The sequence below is a fragment of the Osmerus mordax genome, chromosome 2 (assembly GCF_038355195.1).
Source record: "Osmerus mordax isolate fOsmMor3 chromosome 2, fOsmMor3.pri, whole genome shotgun sequence".
In the NCBI taxonomy this organism is placed as follows: domain Eukaryota; kingdom Metazoa; phylum Chordata; class Actinopteri; order Osmeriformes; family Osmeridae; genus Osmerus; species Osmerus mordax.
In genome coordinates this window covers 11,092,743-11,110,525 of record NC_090051.1, presented here as the reverse complement: position 1 = coordinate 11,110,525, position 17,783 = coordinate 11,092,743, and the positions used below count along the sequence as shown (strand labels likewise).

Sequence of the window (17,783 nt, the reverse complement as noted above, 5' to 3'; positions counted from 1 at the left end):
GCTTACATTATTCACTAATCAATAGAACTAGTCATTGGATACTAGTTAGTATATTCGCTATTTAAGCTTGCTATTAATAAGAGCATATTGTGTCTATGTGTCAGGGTTAATAGGTGTTCGGGGTCAGGAGAAAGTACTGGCTAAATGTTCCTTGTCATGACTAGAAGGAGAACTCCAACTATGAACTCTCTAGTCTGAGAGTTGTCATGTGTTCTCTCTGGGAGCAGTGAATCTCTTTCTCTGAGACTGTTGTAACATCATTACTGCCTGACTGTCACAATCTATGTTTACATTCTTGGGCCCTATAAAAGATGGTCCTCCGGCTTTCAGAGCTGAGAGAGACATGATTGAGACCTAAGCCTGGTGTCGTGTTGTAATTTTATTGTCACGGGTCTGGTTTTCTCTCCCAATCTGCAGATTGATAATACTTATTAAAATCCAGAACTCAACTGAACTTAGTCACTCCGTTTATAAAGAGACGGACAAAACACTTTCTTCATAAATCCTTACATGGAAATGATGAGATGAGCAGGATGGTTAAGTTGAGACATCCATGTAAACCTTGGGTTTCACATTTCAGAGTGCAGATCATGCTACCTCACCAATGTACTCAAAGATCAGACTTCAGCTGTTTAATTCCATGAATGCAGTTTATTTTACATAATTGTGAGTGCTTTTCGTTGATTAGAGTGCCTCGAGTGTTTACAATTCCACCCCGTCACCAACCCTTCATCACACTGTACTTAGAGAGAAAAGGGCGACACTTCAGGAACAGTGGGTTCTGCAGAGTGCATCGCTGACATTCACTTCCCTGTCCCTAGACTCACTCAATTATATTTCCTATTGAACAGCATACTTACACATACGTAGACCTACAAACATGACAAGAAATGCACAAATACAAGAAATTACGAAAAAACGATCGCTATACTAGGCAATCACTTGAACAACAACCAAAATATATAGGAGGAACACAAAAATGCCATCAACATGGTGACGTGAAGAATTTCTTTTTGCCTGAGTCAGTCTTTGCCTTGTTTCTGTGGGGAAAAGGGCAACCCGTTTTTGTAGTTACTTTACAAGTTACTTTGCCATTTGCGGCAAGTACTGTACATGTACACTGGAATCCATGGTCCATGTATTAATGCTTGGAGCTACCTACTGCTGAACGAGTCTAAGAAACCTAATCATTTGAAAGAAGATGTTGTGAAGCGTGGTCTTACGTGTTGTTGAAGGCATGGCCCAGGGTTTTGATCTTGCACTTTAAAGAGCCACTGGTAGGGGTCTTCTGATATTTACTCATCTCAGGGGAGGTCAACGGTTTAAACAGACGATCTGGAGATATAATAGAACAGTGGACAAAGTAGTGATCAAGCATCTGGGCCTTACAACACACAAACACCACAACTTGAAAATGACAAGCCTGGGTATATTTTGGCACAGCTACAATACCTATGAGTTGGTGGCTGGCTTGTTTACCTCGGTCTGTGCTGTGGCGGTCAGTATTGATGTTGGCATCGATGACAGAGGATATGACATGGTCTCTCTCGTTAATGAGCAGGCTCTTCCAGTACTCGGCAGGCAAGGACAGCATGCAGGTGATCACCTGAAACGCTCAGGAAATGCTGATCTTATTTTAATTTATTCTACTTTTCTTGGTGGTATTTCTGTTTCAGGCATTTAGCATGTGGCACAACAGGGTCCAGAGGTGGCTACCTTGTGTTGGATGTTTGTGTCTCTCACGATGGTCAATGGAGATGGTTCGGAGGTTCCATGCCCCACTATAGTAGGTCCAAACACCCGGGCCAAATTGTTCTGGTCCATCTGGCAAAGTGGACTTTGCATGACTCTATAGAAGAGGTGGATAAATACAATGAATGACATTTAAGGAATTGCCTAGGAAAATGTATTTAAAGTGTATTGGGGTTACACTTTATGATAAAACATGATGATAAAATTGAATTTTATGTGAAGGGGTAACTACTATTGACTTTACTTCTGCAGATGCAGCATGAGGAAAGCCAGTGTCTCTTTGTTGGACTTTGGTAGGTCCCCTATGGTCTGGCACATGGTAGCTGCACTGTTGTCCTCATCAGGAATCTCTGGAACACATATACAATACAAGTCAACTCTAGCTAGAATTAGGTTGGAAGGCACCGTCGAGAAATCTATTCTAATTTAAGAAGAAGACATCTCCCTGACAGTGAAGCTGGTTTTCTGCGCCACAGAGGTAGAATGAATATGATCATTCCAGGCACGCCAACCCATCCCACTTGTCCCTTAATGTACTTTCACTTACCCTTCGCTCAAGGTCACGGTCGAGATTGAAGTTAATTTACTGAAAGGAGACAACGGAGTGCCGGGAGAAATATTGGGTGTTGATTGTCTCTGAAGTCATCAGGGAATTGTAAAATATTACAGTGAGGAAATAACCTCATTCATTTAGGGACGATGGTTAAGTAAATTAATTTCCATGCCTGGGGCCATGTTCGCAGGTAAAGGGAGGCATTTAATGATGGTGGAAGCTTGTTAGACGCCCATCATGCCAAGCAGCCAGATGAGCTTCATAATTGAAAATGGTTGTGAATACTACATGGAATGTAACGTTTTCAGCTCCTTCACAGGAGAGAAAAAATAAGTCCTTTTTGCATTTATTTGATCGGTCAGCTGTAATATATATATGCTCCTTGTTTCCCTTGGCATTTGCAATGCACTATGGGAGTTGCAGTGTTTTTGTGTGGGTCAGAAGGGTGGTTTGTTCATGATGTCCATTTAAGTGAGACAACATACCTGCTGCGTCCATGAAAGATTTATGGAGCCTGAAGGTGATGAGAGGCTCCTTGAGCTTCCTCAGAAAGTCCTTGAGTAGTCCACAAACAACGTGGATCTCATCCACTTTTGCAAGCATTAGGGGTTCTTTTCCATGAATGTACTTTTCCCTCAACTCCCTCACCAAGCGCTCCCCTCCAGGAACTCGGTACACACCTCTCTGAGATACCAGAGGGGAAAGGCTTGGGATAAGCTCTGATGTGATGGATAAACATAGGCCATTCTATTCATATACAGAAGTAGGACATACCTCCTCCAATCCTCTCTTCTCAATTTCATTCACACACTGAATTATTAAGAGGGGTATTCTGGGTTGGTTAGCTGGGGAAAAACTTTCCAATGCATCCTGAAGAGGAACATAAAAAGTGAGAGGTGACTTCGAAATTCAGTCCTGCTGCACTTAATTTCAATGAAATGTTCTGTATCTTTTTTTTCTCCTCCCCACATTAACAGCAGTATTTCAGCTGAATTTACCTTCATTTCAGGAGGACCTGTAAATCTGGAAGGAGAGCAGCAATCGTGACACTTAAATTTGCACTCTGGGTGGGTGACTACCCGACAGTCCTTGCACTTCAACGCCATCTTCCCAAACCGGATCCTCTTCCCGCATGGCACACAGGTCTCTGGTCTGATCACCTCAACACATAAACAAGCACGTTACATAATGCAACCAGCCTGCTAGAACCCTTATAACAGATGGAAGCACATTACATCACCCTTCCAGTCTGTTCCAACAGCGTTTTCAATCAGTATGAAGTGGGTGTTGATCTACTAAGCCGTTGGTCCTTACTGTTTTTGAGAGGAAGATGTGCCTGAGGGTTTTTTCAACTGTGGGAGTGAACACCGGGGTGAGGCTGGGTTCCATGGTGGTGGGGGTCTCCCCCTGCTCCTCTAGCTCCATAACAGTGTCAGTCTCTGTCATAGTTTCATCATCAGGAACCCATACAGACGTTTGGTCTGGGCAAGGTTTTAAAAATAAATAAATAAAAATAAACATATTTTAATGAAATACAATCAGCACAAGCAATTAGCAGTAGGGAGAGGCCCATTAAAATGGATGATTCAGTGTTGCATTTGTAAGCGTCAAGTGTTCCACTTGTTCTGTAACCGGCACATCCTGGGGGAGCTAATAAAGAGTTTTATTGTGTTGCAAGGTGGAGCCACAGGGGTGGTGTACACCAGCCTCACCGCAGATGGAGGGCAAGATGTGCTCCTGTCGGAATGTCCTAGGAGGCTTTTCTGGGGTCTCCTGGGTGATGTCTATCACCATGTGAATCTGACCGCCGCTCTCCGGTGTGGTGACAGACGCCTTTACAATCGTAGTCTCCATTTCCTTGGAGAAAAAAAACAGTAACTGCAGATGCATAAGAGGGATTCATGTTAAGTAATCTTGTTTTTGTTATTTAATTCCCGCTTCTGGAGTTTGAAGACAGATAACTGGAGTCTGAAATCTCAGGAGTTTGGCCTTTGTTACACTCTGAGTCATGACTTCTGTGGAGAGGACAGGAAGTCTCAGAGGACGACGGCATGGCTGTGATCCAATAACAGGAAGTCTCAGAGGATGGCAGCATGGCTGTGCTCGAGTACTGTTTCCACCAGACAGAGCAGGTGTGCAGATCTGGAGACAGAGCATGAGACCCAGTAGACAGCCTGGGGACTGATGGATGAACCATCTCATAGGAAGTGACATCATGCCCAAATTAAGGGGCGGACATAAGATACTAACACGCTGACCATATTGAACAAATGACGGTCATTACAACTGTGTAAAATATTTGCTTTGAGAAGTCATGGATGCATTACAACAATAGGCGAGTTAAGAGGTCTCTTTTAAATCCCAGACAAAGTGGCTGGTAGCGTCATCCTCAAACAAAGGCCCGTTGATAAAACGGATGTATTATTGTAACCCAGAGGCAATTCATTTTTCTGTGCCTTTGAGTACATCCTCTGAAGGGTTTAAGATAGAAAAGCTGAGCCCATGAAACCGTCCCCCAAGTGAAAAGGCCTCTTAGTTCCACTCCAGCTGGTTCAAATGACTTCCATAATACTTGGCAGCTATTTCACAGGAGAGCCAAAACCATCTTAGCAGAAGATTTGAAGAGAAAATATAAAGGGGGCAATGTTGGAAACAATGGAGGACCATCAAATATCCCATTATTTTCAACTTGAACAATTCAGTCCCTTTGTTCCATATGGCTGGAACAGAAACCAGGTGAATATGGTGTTACCTGTGATTGCCATTTCATAGGCACCAGTTGAAAAGACTGCTGCAGCCTCAAGTTATCTACATACTGTATATGTATACGTTGTATCAAATGTAGTGCGGTGGTTGGAAAATGTGTTCAAATACTTCATAACAGGTCAGAAATTAAATCCGCCATTTAAAAGTGGAATCGTATTTTTACTATATACGCAAAAACAAGTTGCCCAGCATAACAAAAAGTAGTTTCTCTCTCCCTAGCTACTGTGCCAGCAGGTCAAAAAGACATAAGCTATGTAGATACGTGTCTATTCAAGACAGGTCAATGGTAGGCTAAGCTCTGCTTAACCTCTAGCCACCTTCTCTATGGGTCTTCCTCCCAGAAGATCTCCTGACTGGCCTCGTACTCGCTTTCCTCCAGGAGCAAGGGCAATGGGTCCCATTGAGGAACGCTGGGAATTATAGGAAGAAAATATAAAAATAGGGAAAATGAAGAATCACATAGATCGAAAACAAATGTAAACTAAATTAATTCCTCATAATAACAAAAACCTTTTAGTAATTTAGTTTTCCTGTCTGAAAAATGTGGATATTACTCACCCTTTTTTCCCTGGCCCTAGACTTCAGTGGTTTGACCACAGTTGTGTCCAGGTCCTATTCCCAATTATAAATCAAATGACCAACATGAATGCAATATCATTTGATAGCCAACATCCATACCACAGCCGGTTTCCACCAATACAGATCTGTTTTGGTGCTGTCAATCTTGATATAATTATCTTACCATGTCATCATCTGTTCTGTCATAGCTAATATCAGAGTGGGACAGGAACGAGGACTCATCAATGACAGATAATCTATCCGGAAACAAAACAATCTTTACACTTCAATCAACCATGGCTTATATGACAACTAAATAATTACAGATTATGGTGTGAGAGAGTATAGGGTTAGGTTTAGTCTCTATACAGTACTGTATCCATCCATCTATATATAAACAGTACTGTATAATATATAAACTCCTCAAAAAAAGTTTGGAAACGTTATTTCGTGCAGGATCGTGCATTCGTGGAATGAGCAACCTAGCTAACTGTGTGGGTAGCGCTCCCCAAAAATTTGCCAAAATCCCCTGCAATATTCTTCTGCTGGTATTCACTATCGTTTTGAGCTTCAAGTGGAATCAGCTTGGGCGTGCTGTACGTGCCAGAGTGACCAACGCACACATGTTGGCTGACTTGCGACAAATCCTGGTTGAGGAATGGGATGCCATCCCACAGCAGTGTGTGACCAGGCTTGTGACCAGCATGAGGAGGAGGTGCCAAGCTGTTGTGGCAGAGTATGGATCTTCCACACGCTACGGTGACCCCTTCATCCTCTGCCAGGTACCTCAGGGTTACCATGGATGACGAGCTCTCCCTCACAGCCCACATTGCTGCAGTCTCCCGGTCGTGTAGATTCACCCTCTACAACATCCGGAAGATCAGGAGATACCCGTCTGAGCATTCCACCCAGCTGATAGTCCAAGCACTTGTTCTCTCAAAGTTGGACTACTGCAACTCGCTGCTCGCCGGTCTCCCAGCATGCGCAACCCGCCCACTCCAGAGGATTCAAAACGCAGCATCCCGCCTGGTCTTCAACCTACCCAGACGCTCCAATGTTACCCCGCTCCTCATTTCCCTTCACTGGCTACCCATCACGGCCCGTATCAGATTCAAGACCCTGGTATTGACCTTCCGAGCGGTGAACGGGACCGCACCCGACTATATCAAGTCTCTCCTCCAGCCTTACACCCCCACCCGCCACCTACGGTCTTCTTCTGACAACTGTCTGGTAGCCCCACCGCTCAAGAGCGCCCGGTCCCAACACAAGCTCTTCTCTGTCTGGCCCCCCAATGGTGGAATCAACTCCCCACCTCCATTAGAGACACTGACTGTCTCCCCACCTTCAAGAAAAGGCTTAAGGCGCACTTGTTTCCGGGAGTACAACGGTAGCAAACGGAATGATTTGCTGGACCTGACGCTAGTTTCCTCCAGGATCACAATGAGAGACTTGTTGCTCTTGTTGGTTAGTTGTAACAGATTTAAAATTATTGTACTCGCTGTGAAATATTTTACTGTTGATTCCTTTTCTACAGGTACACTCTTGCACTTTTGAGGTTCATGTTGTCTAATTGTAACTTGTTTAACTACATGCTCTTATAGTTCTTATATCTCGTTGTTATGATCAGTGACCTATGCACTTTTGTAAAGCTCTCTCTTGGAAGTCGCTTTGGATTAAAGCGTCTGCTAAATGCATACATTTACATTACATTTATGCATTTAGCAGACACTTTTATCTAAAGCGACTTCCACGAGAGAGCTTTACAAAAGTGCATAGGACCCCAACATTGCGAGCAACCAAAACATGAAGCATACATTGTTAAAAACCAAATAAGTGCCAAAGGGAAGAACCATAAGAGCATGAATGTAAATGTACGGAAGTCCCTGACAGTGTAAAATGAATAGTGTAAAAATTGCCAATATGTGTTGTTATTTCCTTATTACTGTGGAAGAGTGCAATCATCCAATCCACCAAGCAACTCAAAAGGAGAGTGAATACCAACAGAGAATATTGCAGGGGATTTTGGCAATTTTTTGGGTGCCGCTACCCACACGATTAGCTGTGTTGCTCATTCCGCGAATGCACAATCCTTAAAAGTTGTACCTCGTTGTAAAGGTGACTAATCAGGCTTTCCAACGATATAAAATACAAAACCAATTGGGATTATTGAAGGGGAGGAATAATCGACCGAAATAACGTTTCTGAACTTTTTTTGAGGAGTTTACATAGTGGATTTTCCTTGCCCATATACGTATACTTTAAGTCTTACCGTTTACTCTTGTGCATTTTGACATTGGCTGCCCTGGGATTGAAATTGGCCAGCATTGATCTCTGCTCATCATTCAGACATGCGCTGGACTTGCTGTCATGGACCAGAATATCACACATCAGCTGCATCTGCCTCTGCTGTGGAGCCACAGGAAGACATGGATGTGCTAGTCCCTAATCACAACACACAAGCTGCAAAGCACAAGTGTCCTCATGTTAACCAATATCAAAACTGCATCTCCTTGTGTTATTAATCAAACACATTGGAAGTCAATAGGAAATATAGGCATTTTTAGGGTCTATTTTAAACAACTCCCAGGTGATGAACTTACTGGTCCATCTACCTATGTACAGGTATACTGGTCTATCTGCCAGTGTGCAAGCCTACTGGTCTCTCTACCAGTATACAAGGCTATTATCTGCCAGCGTACAAGGCTACCATCTGCCAGTGTACAAGGATATTATCTGCCAGTGTACAATGCTATTGTTCTGAGCCTGCTTGATCATATGCTAGCCTACTGTACCAGGCACTTGAAGTCAGACAGTCTGCTGTACCAGGTACTGGAAGTCAGCCTCTGCCTTGAGGCGCTTCTTGATCTCCACGTCCACCTGGTTACGAGCGTGCTTGAGCTTGACCTCCAGAGCAGCCTGTGCCACGTCTGACTTCACCAACAGCTCCTTGTTCTTCTTCAGCTCCAGCTCGGCATGGAGCCATTTCTTCCTTGTGGCCTCGAAGTTCTTCACCACCTCAATGAATTCTAGAAGGACGAGTGGAGGGGGGACAGTGAGAAGCAAGCAAGTCAGGAGTAAAGACCATGTGGTCCTGAAGACAAACAGGCTTGTGCTAGATGGATGTCACATACAACAGGCAACCACGCATGCCGTCCGAAATTATCATAAACATTTTAATTTGTCCCCCCCAATGTTGACTCCATGGCTATGGCCTTGTCCTCTAGTGCTGCAATGATTATTTGAGGAGTTGGGATTCTATCCCATTTGACAGTATTTCTGACATGAATGTCTAAAATGATTATACTGCATAAGACCCAAACACCATCAATGTATTCTCTAGGATGCCTGCAGGCAAACAAGTCATAACATTTTCGTAACTTTTTTTTTGCCCTGTAGCCTACAAATCTCTCCCTAAACCTCCAACAGCGACATTGGAGTTTCATCTTAAACCGGAAAACACAAAAAAAATAAAACTTACCGACTTCAGTATTAAGTGCGTTTCCTTCTGCTGCTATCCTGTCGAGGCAGAGGGAGAGTATTTCCCGGATCAACGCCTCTTCCATTATCGTCTATGGAGGGACGTAACGTTTCCGTTACGATTGTAACCTTTCTTATCGATTAATTTATTTACATACATTCATTTTCAAACGGTTGCATTTTCGAACGTGACCTAGGCCTATATCCTACCTGTCAGCGGCCTGCAGCGTTCCAAGTCCTAGTCAATTAGACTACTTGATTGCAATATTCTGTGCCTGAACACGTGGTAGGCGACCGAGACTACACAGGTGAAGTGAAATGAGAATGTTTTAGGAAGATTGTAACACATTGGCATAGTAAAACCCTGCACTGTGCTACTGCACGGCCACCGAACCAAGATTTCATTACCATGCGGAAGATGTTTATTATGATGTATGTTACATTGTTTGCGGTTATGCAGATTATGCAGTTATTGCCGAGCTCAAATTGCCCATGTCACATAAAAAGAATGCCATAATGTTGGAATTAAGATTTCAGCAACGTAACATGCATGGTAGTTTCTTGCTAGCTGCGTGCCAAGTTTAGCCCGGATAATGCTAGGGCTGGGCTTTATGCAATAGCGACGGTCCAAATGTATCCTGCTGCAATATGTATAAGACCAGCGCGCCATCATTCCGAAGAAAGCCATGGTGGGTGATGTAGATGGAATGCTATTAATTTCATAGCCTAATATCGGCCTGTCACATTTATAGGGGATGGCAGGGTGATTATTCGCATCGTTTCCATTGGGGTCTCATTTGCGCATTCTGTGCGTAGTATTGCCGAAACCTCCTGTCCAAGGTGATGTATGTTTCTGCTTTGCTGGCAGCAGCTGTCAGACAGGTTCGGTATGGTGAGTGTCGTATTGATGTGTTGTCAAACTATAGTAATGTTCCCTCAACAAATCTCAGCTCCCCCTCCTCCGAATCAGTGTTTCCGCGTACAATGTTAGAAGCGAGGTGAAGTTAGTTTCATATTCGACATTCGTCTAACATTGGGAAGACGCTACTTTGCAGCGTCGAGTTAGGGACCGGGTGAAAATTACCCATACAATTTTGAAAAATGATGACTTTTATAATATTTTTATGGAAATAAAAACCAAACTGTCACCAGATTATTCTAATAATGTCTGGCCTACTTCCACACCCTTTATTTTTTCAATAAAGTTTTGAATAAAATTCCAATTAATCGCTAATCTATAAAAATAGCATGAAATCCTCGCTAATCTCAATATATTTTTCAAAATTGTTAAAATAAAAACTCAAATATACACCAGATTATTCTAATAATGTCTGGCCTACTTCCACACCCTTTACTTTTCCAATAAAGTTTTTAATACAATTCCAATTAATCGCTAATCTCTGAAAATAGCATAAAATCCTCGCTAATCTCAATATATTTTTCTAATTTGTGTCAAAAAATCTCAAATACACCAGATTATTCTAATAATGTCTGGCCTACTTCCACACTATTCACTTTTTCAATAAAACTTTTAAATGAGGCCAGACATTATTAGAATAATCTGGTGTGTATTTGAGATTTTTTGAAACAAGTTTGAAAAAGATATTGAGATTAGCGAGGATTTCATGGTATTTTCATAGATTAGCGATTAATTGGAATTTTATTAAAAACTTTATTGGAAAAGTAAAGGATGTGAAAGTAGGCCAGACATTATTAGAATAATCTGGTGTATATTTGAGATTTTGACACAAGTTTGAAAAAGATATTGAGATTAATGAAGATTTCATGCTATTTTCAGAGATTAGCGATTTTTTATCATTCTTTTAAAAACATTATTGTAAAGGCTGTGGAAGTAGGCCAGACATTATTAGAATAATCTGTTGTATATTTGAGATTTTTTGACACAAGTTTGAAAAATATATTGAGATTAGCGAGGATTTCATGCTATTTTCAGAGATTAGCAATTAATTGCGATTTTCTATCATTTTTTCTAAAACATTATTGAAAACGTAAAGGGTGTGGAAGTAGGCCAGACATTATTAGAATAATCTGGTGTATATTTGAGATTTATTGACACAAGTTTGAAAAAGATATTGAGATTAGTGAAGATTTCATGCTATTTTCAGAGATTAGCGATTTTTTATCATTCTTTTAAAAACATTATTGAAAAAGTAAAGTCTGTGGAAGTATACCAGACATTGTTAGAATACTCTGCTGTTTGTTTGAGGTTTTATAGTCATAAAATCATTATAAAAGTCATCATTTTTCAAAATTGTATGGGTAATTTTCACCCGGTCCCTAACTCGACGCTGCAAAGTAGCGTCTTCTGAATGTGAGACGAATGTCGAATATTAAACTAACTTCACCTCGGTAATGTCAGAATCGGAAGCAGCTTGAATAATTTTGGAATACTGAAACAGCTATAAAGTAATGTTGATGTTCAATAAATTAGAGATTCAACATGCCTTACCAGTTTCTACTTCTAATCTTCTTCACTGTTTGTTCAAACAGTTTGTTCTGAATGGCAGACAGCTCTCAACTCAGCAGAAAACTTACCTACGTAGCCTTTCTCAGCGTGAGAAATACAAGGTGTTGCGTGAGAAAATGGCTTAAATGCGTCAGTCTCACGGCGAATACGTGAGACTTGAGAGCCCTGTGTTCAAGTGGGTACTGAGAGAAGAAGTTTGTAAGACAAACCAGTTATGTTACTGGAAACTGCCTCTCTGGAAATCTCTTCATAAAAGCAGACTCTTATGTATTTTATTGTTTAGACTGTTAAACCACCTTCAGGGGTTTTACAAGTTTACAACCTTTTGGCTTGCCAGCACTTCTCTTAATTGTTATTTAACAATGTGCGTTGGATGTGGTTTTGTTCCACTAGAGGGCACTGTGCCCATTCATTCAAGGGAAGCCAGGTGCTGTCTCGGATGGGTGTGTGGCCTCTGATTAGGAAGACTGTATTTGAGCAAAGCTTTGTTATGTATGGTTTACTCAGTGCAATGGTAAATAAGCAGTCTGGACATATCAAAGGCATTATTTCATAAAATATTTGAATCACTGAGGTCATGAAATCACATAATTAATAATTTATCAAAAATGTTGCTCACATTGGTGTTGTGTCAGTTTACTGCTCAAACACGGTGAAATCATCGTTTTTGCCTTCGCTTCACTATCACTGTGCTACTCTTATCAGAGACAGACTACTGAAGTGCTGTTAATCGATTTTGGACTGAATGCACCAGCAAAACATTGTTTTGTTTTTGTTAAGGAAGGGTAGATAAATTGTACCGCCTCAGATGCAAATATACATCCAGGTGGATGATAATGTGAAGTATTTCAGGTGAGCTTTCTCCCTCACCACCACCTCCACTGTCCCCATCAAACATTCCTTATAACAGAGCTCCTATTTGAATGAAAATGGACCAAAGGTATTTTTAATGAATCCTTTTGTATAAAGCAATTTCTGATCCATCTTGCTCTTTTACTCACCTCTCTATCTTCCACTCCTCTCTCTCTGTCATCTCTCTTATACACACTTTTATTCTTTCCTTGTGCTGCTCGCACCCCCTCCACCCCCGCCCTCCTCCCACATGCATATAATTCCACATTTTTAAGAAATGGAGGTTTGCTCTCTAAATTAAACACTCTCACCATGCCATGTTGATAAAAATGGTATTCCAGTAGTGCGAGTTGTGTAGAATACACAATATGTTATTCTCGCAAACACATTGCTATATGCATTGTTTATTAAACCCTAAAATAATCAGCAGGCGATAATAAGACATTTGATTCATTTGGCACATTAATTTACAGTAAACATTTAGTTATGAAAGGCATCATTTGGGGATTGATTGACATTGCAAATGATTGTCCTCGTATTAACACTTTTAACGGACACTAATGTCGGTGGAAAGAAAATGCTTTTTGCAACATCACCTCTTTATGCAAACCATATTAAAGTGCATATGATTTTGGTGTGAGTTCCACTCCTGTTGATTAGTTTTGTTGAAATGAAAGCATTTGACATTCAGCAAGATTTTGTATGTTGATGTTTATTAGTCCCATGGAAACACAATAAGCTAATGCACTGATAAGGCTGGAATTAAGTTTGCCTGAACTGCAACATCAATACAATGGAATTCAAATTAACATTTGCCAAATTACGTGTCATACTCATGCATAATTATACAAATGTCAATCCAAACTGGTGTGCATATACTGTAGGCCTACAACTAAGACTGAGGTCAGATGCCATGAGGAAGCACTGTGTATATGTACATGCTCCATATTACATGAGGGCTTTAATGGTTTTGGGTAAAGAAGGGATAAATTGTTAGAGATTTTGCATCAAAAACTAAAAACCTCCATCCTATCAAACTCCAAACAGCAGTGCAATGTCATCTCAGTTTGTCAGAGCCCCTGGATTCTTCCGCATTGCAACAATTAGCATATATCCCCAGCTGCTGACTGCTTCCTTTCTGGGTGCTTATTTCTTTGAGATCTTAAAGGTTTGTTTGGCCTCTTCCCAGGTTGTGTTAATCACTAGCTCACCAGCACATGCATATTTCTCCTTCTTTATCTTGTTGCATATAAGATTAGTTCTATGAAGCTGAGAACCTCACATGACCTTATTACTTGGCAAAAAAGAGAGTGCAAATTCTCAATGTTTATATAATTTGACCCCCAGTATAAGCCGTCTGTATTGTTAGTGAAGAGATGTGCTTGAAATGTAATGAGGTGCCACTGAGAGTCAAGGTGGTTTAGCTGAGGGATGTACACCACTGGCTTTGCTCACTGTTTAGATTCACATCATATGCAATTATGGCTTTGGTGGTTTCCCTCCCAGTGATTTTACAGTGTTGACCTCCTCTTCCTGCCTGCTGCTGCTTGTCCTCATAATTCATTCATATTGGTGTCATAGTCAAGAACACACATGGCCCACATGTGGCTGGTGATAAAAAGCACTGTGGCTGAACAAGTTCCGTATTTTTCGGAAATAAAACCGCAGCTTGTACCCCGATTTTACAGTTTTCTTGTGGTTGTACGGCTTGTATTTCGAAGCAGCATATTCACCTTATTCCGGAAGTCATGATGGACGCGGCCATCCGCGTAATCTCATTTCCGGTTTAGTTACTTTCTGGTTTATAACGGTACTAATTTAAGGCTAATAGAGATGGACAGCGTCAACTGTGCAGTTTGTGGTTGCCATAACAGCTGGAGAAAACGTAATCTGACCCTGTCTGATCATTGTTTTGAGCATGGAAAGAAGAGGTCCGAGTGTTGTGGGCCGACATACTTTGCACCGACCTCCAACCAAAGTTGAGGATCTGCGTCCCTGGCTGAAGGCGCTGAATTTAAAAAACCCACCGAAGTTTCCTTTTGTCTGCTCGTATTACACACTTTATGTTGGAAGTGATGAGATAAACTATCTATATTTTAGTATGTTTTAGTGTTCTCAATTTAGGATATTAGTAGATACAAGATTATAACCAAATGTATGGGCATGGCTGTGAGCAAAACAACTGTTGCAGTGCATCTAAATGTAATGTAAAGCTTTTGAAACAACGCAGCAATCAAATTATTTAATTACGGTGGCCGACATGTGCAAACGATCTGCAAATTAAGAAAACACATGCAAATAGACAAAACACAAGCAAATTAAGAAAACATCTTCATGAATTTGACAACACATGCACAGCATTCAGCACACAACACGCTGCAAATACACACAACACAACCAAATACATAAACGCGCTGCAAATACATAAACACGTTGAAAAAACGAAAGCACGCAAACCAAAAACGCTGCAAATACATATACGCGTTGCAAAAACGAAAGCACGCAAACCAAAAACGCTGCAAATACATAAACGCTTTGCAAAAACGAAAGCACGCAAACCAAAAACGCTGCAAATATATAAGCACGTTAAAAAAACGAAAGCACGCAAACCAAAAACGCTGCATCCAGTTTTCACAACGGAAGTTGTCTAGGCCTCTAGGGGGAGTGCTAAGTGGAACAGCTTGATTTTCGGCCCCACGGAGCGAAAGAGAGAGAGCATATGAGAAGTTTGGACCAACATCTAAGTAAAGAGTCGACATAAAAAGTTTAGTATTCATTTTTACATGTGGCCCTCCTCTTTTACAGTTTTTCAAAAGAGCAACTTCGATTTTGGTCCCACTTCCAAAACAAACTTCTCATATGTTCTCTCTCTCTCTCGCTCCGTAGGGCCGAAAATCAAGCTGTTCCACTTTGCGCTCCCCCTAGAGGCCTAGACAACTTCCGTTGTGAAAACTGGATGCAGAGTTTTTGGTTTGCGTGCTTTCGTTTTTGCAAGCGTTTATGTATTTGCAGCGTTTTTGGTTTGCGTGCTTTTGTTTTTGCAACGCTTTTATGTATTTGCAGCATTTTTGGTTTGCGTGCTTTCGTTTTTGCAACACGTTTATGTATTTGCAGCGCGTTTATGTATTTGGTTGTGTTGTGTGTATTTGCAGCGCGTTTGCTGAATGCGCATGTGTTGGTCGGTTTTGCGGAGGAATCTCAAATACATGTACTGACTGTAAAATTAATCACAGGACTGAATTGTAGAGGACGTAAGCTTTCAAACAAGGTATAGCAAATGCATATGCCCTGCAGTGAAATCGTAAGAACATCTTGTTTGTGGCTAATGTAACGGCTGCTTATCGCAGCACAACAGACCGCAGGGCAGCGATCTGACCGGCAAACGAATTATATGAACACTAAAAAGTCGTTTTCAAGCCATCCAATGAAAGGGTATATTGTTGACTTGTTGTAGCACACGAACATAGCACATCTGTATGGCAAGCCATTTTATCATTTAACCAATGAATTGTTGATATCCAAAATGCGAATTTTGGATATCAAGAATTGCATTTTGGATATCAAGAATTCGAATTTTGGATATCAAGAATATCATTTTGGATATCAATAATTCGAATTTTGGATATCAACAATTGTAATTTGGATATCAACAATTCGAATTTTGGATATCAACAATTGCATTTAGGATATCAACAATTCGAATTTTGGATATCAAGAATTGAATTCTGGATATCAACAATTCCAATTCTTGATATCAACAACTCGAATTCTTGATATCAACAATTCATTGGTTAAATGATAAAACGCTTGTCATACTTACTAAAAAAGATTAGAATTGTATTTTTGATATCAAGAATTCGAATTGTTGATATCCATGGTTATCGACCGAAAAAGGGTGGAGTGCAATCTCCGGGTCGGGGAGGAGATCTTGTCCCAAGCGGAGGAGTTCAAGTATCTCGGGATCTTGTTCACGAGTGAGGGAAGGATGGAGCGCGAGATCGACAGGCGGATCGGTGCGGCTTCCGCAGTGATGCGAGCTCTGCATCGGTCCGTCGTGGTGAAGAAGGAGCTGAGTCGAAAGGCGAAGCTCTCTATTTACCAGTCGATCTACGTTCCTACCCTCACCTATGGTCACGAACTGTGGGTAGTGACCGAAAGAACGAGATCGCGAATACAAGCGGCCGAAATGAGTTTTCTCCGCAGGGTGTCCGGGCTCTCCCTTAGAGATAGGGTGAGAAGCTCGGTCATCCGGGAGGGGCTCAGAGTAGAACCGCTGCTCATCCGCGTCGAGAGGGGCCAGTTGAGGTGGCTCGGGCATCTGATAAGGATGCCTCCTGGATGCCTCCCTGGTGAGGTGTTCTGGGCACGTCCCACTGGGAAGAGGCCCCGGGGAAGACCCAGGACACGCTGGAGGGACTATGTCTCTCGGCTGGCCTGGGAACGCCTCTGAGTCCCCCAGGAAGAGCTGGTGGAAGTGACCGGGGAGAGGGAAGTCTGGGCCTCCCTGCTTAGGTTGCTGCCCCCGCGACCCGACCCCCGGAAAAGCGGCAGATGATGGATGGATGGAGAATTCCAATTTTGGATATCAAGAATTGCATTTTCGAATACTTTATATCAATAATTGAATTCTGGATATCAACAATTCGAATTCTTGATATCAAAAATACAATTCTGGATATCAACAATTCGAATTCTTGATATCCAAAATGGAATTCTGGATATCAAACTAGCATACATTTGTGTAAATTTAACATAATTAAAGCTGTAAACCAATGGGTAGGGAGTGGGGAGAGTTTTCAAAAACGTTACGTCCACAACGCAAGAGTTGGGATTCTGTTGGGTTTAATCTGCTCGTAACAGACAGGTTGGTATAACTATGTCTGTACAAGCGTTTGTAATGAAAAAGTCTCATAATCTCATAGAAACCTACGTGGACCGCCCAACAAGAGGTACTGTACTTGTTTTGGCTCTTATATTTTGTTTTGTTCGATAACTAGCACTACAGTCGAGCTAGCAAGCACACGTTAATGCTATTGTACTGTCATGAGACGTGAAAAGATATGAATAGACTATACCAGGAGTCTCCAACCCTGTTTCTGAAGAGCTACCTGCCTGTAGGTTTTAGCTCCAACACTAATCTAGCACGCCTGATTCTAATTATTATCTGATTGATCAGGTAACTAGTGTAGAATCAGGTCAAATGAGTGTGGTTGGAGCAAAAACTAACAGTTAGGCAGTTCTCCAAGAACAGGTTTGGAGACCCAGACTATACCGACTGGTAGCTACTGTGGTGACACAAACGTCCTATTTTCCCCAGACATGTCCTCTTGATGTGTG

At 41.6% G+C, this 17,783-nt stretch overlaps 1 protein-coding gene across 5 annotated transcripts; it reads right to left on the bottom strand.

Moving 5' to 3' along the window:
• Window positions 1-634: 634 nt before the first annotated feature.
• si:ch1073-416j23.1 (rac GTPase-activating protein 1) lies at window positions 635-11,630 on the bottom strand. Of its 5 annotated transcripts, none has more exons than XM_067255384.1 (17): window positions 11,577-11,630; window positions 9,108-9,198; window positions 8,453-8,655; window positions 7,899-8,035; window positions 5,814-5,886; window positions 5,630-5,683; window positions 5,389-5,481; window positions 4,018-4,162; window positions 3,620-3,786; window positions 3,304-3,465; window positions 3,080-3,175; window positions 2,791-2,989; window positions 1,997-2,102; window positions 1,717-1,849; window positions 1,480-1,606; window positions 1,224-1,335; window positions 635-1,040 (listed from the first exon to the last, which is right to left on the bottom strand). In XM_067255384.1, the coding sequence occupies exons 2-17, from the start codon at window positions 9,190-9,192 to the stop codon at window positions 986-988; spliced, it is 1,947 nt and encodes a 648-aa protein (XP_067111485.1). In that variant the 5' UTR covers window positions 9,193-9,198; window positions 11,577-11,630; the 3' UTR covers window positions 635-985. The 5 variants fall into 5 exon arrangements, 4 of the variants coding, with proteins under 4 accessions (XP_067111485.1, XP_067111470.1, XP_067111478.1 ...); XM_067255369.1 differs by having other exon boundaries at window positions 651-1,040; window positions 1,453-1,606; XM_067255377.1 differs by lacking the exon at window positions 11,577-11,630 and adding an exon at window positions 9,317-9,475 and having other exon boundaries at window positions 651-1,040; window positions 1,453-1,606.
• Window positions 11,631-17,783: the final 6,153 nt, after the last annotated feature.

Bases quoted from the DNA above. Each gene is read 5' to 3' on its own strand.
- si:ch1073-416j23.1 (XM_067255369.1), bottom strand. From the start codon at position 9,192: ATGGAAGAGGCGTTGATCCGGGAAATACTCTCCCTCTGCCTCGACAGG. The intron at 5,684-5,813 runs GTAAGATAATTA...AATTGGGAATAG, and splicing joins ACAGAACAGATGATGACATG to GACCTGGACACAACTGTGGT. The intron at 2,103-2,790 runs GTATGTTGTCTC...TATGTGTTCCAG, and splicing joins ATCTTTCATGGACGCAGCAG to AGATTCCTGATGAGGACAAC.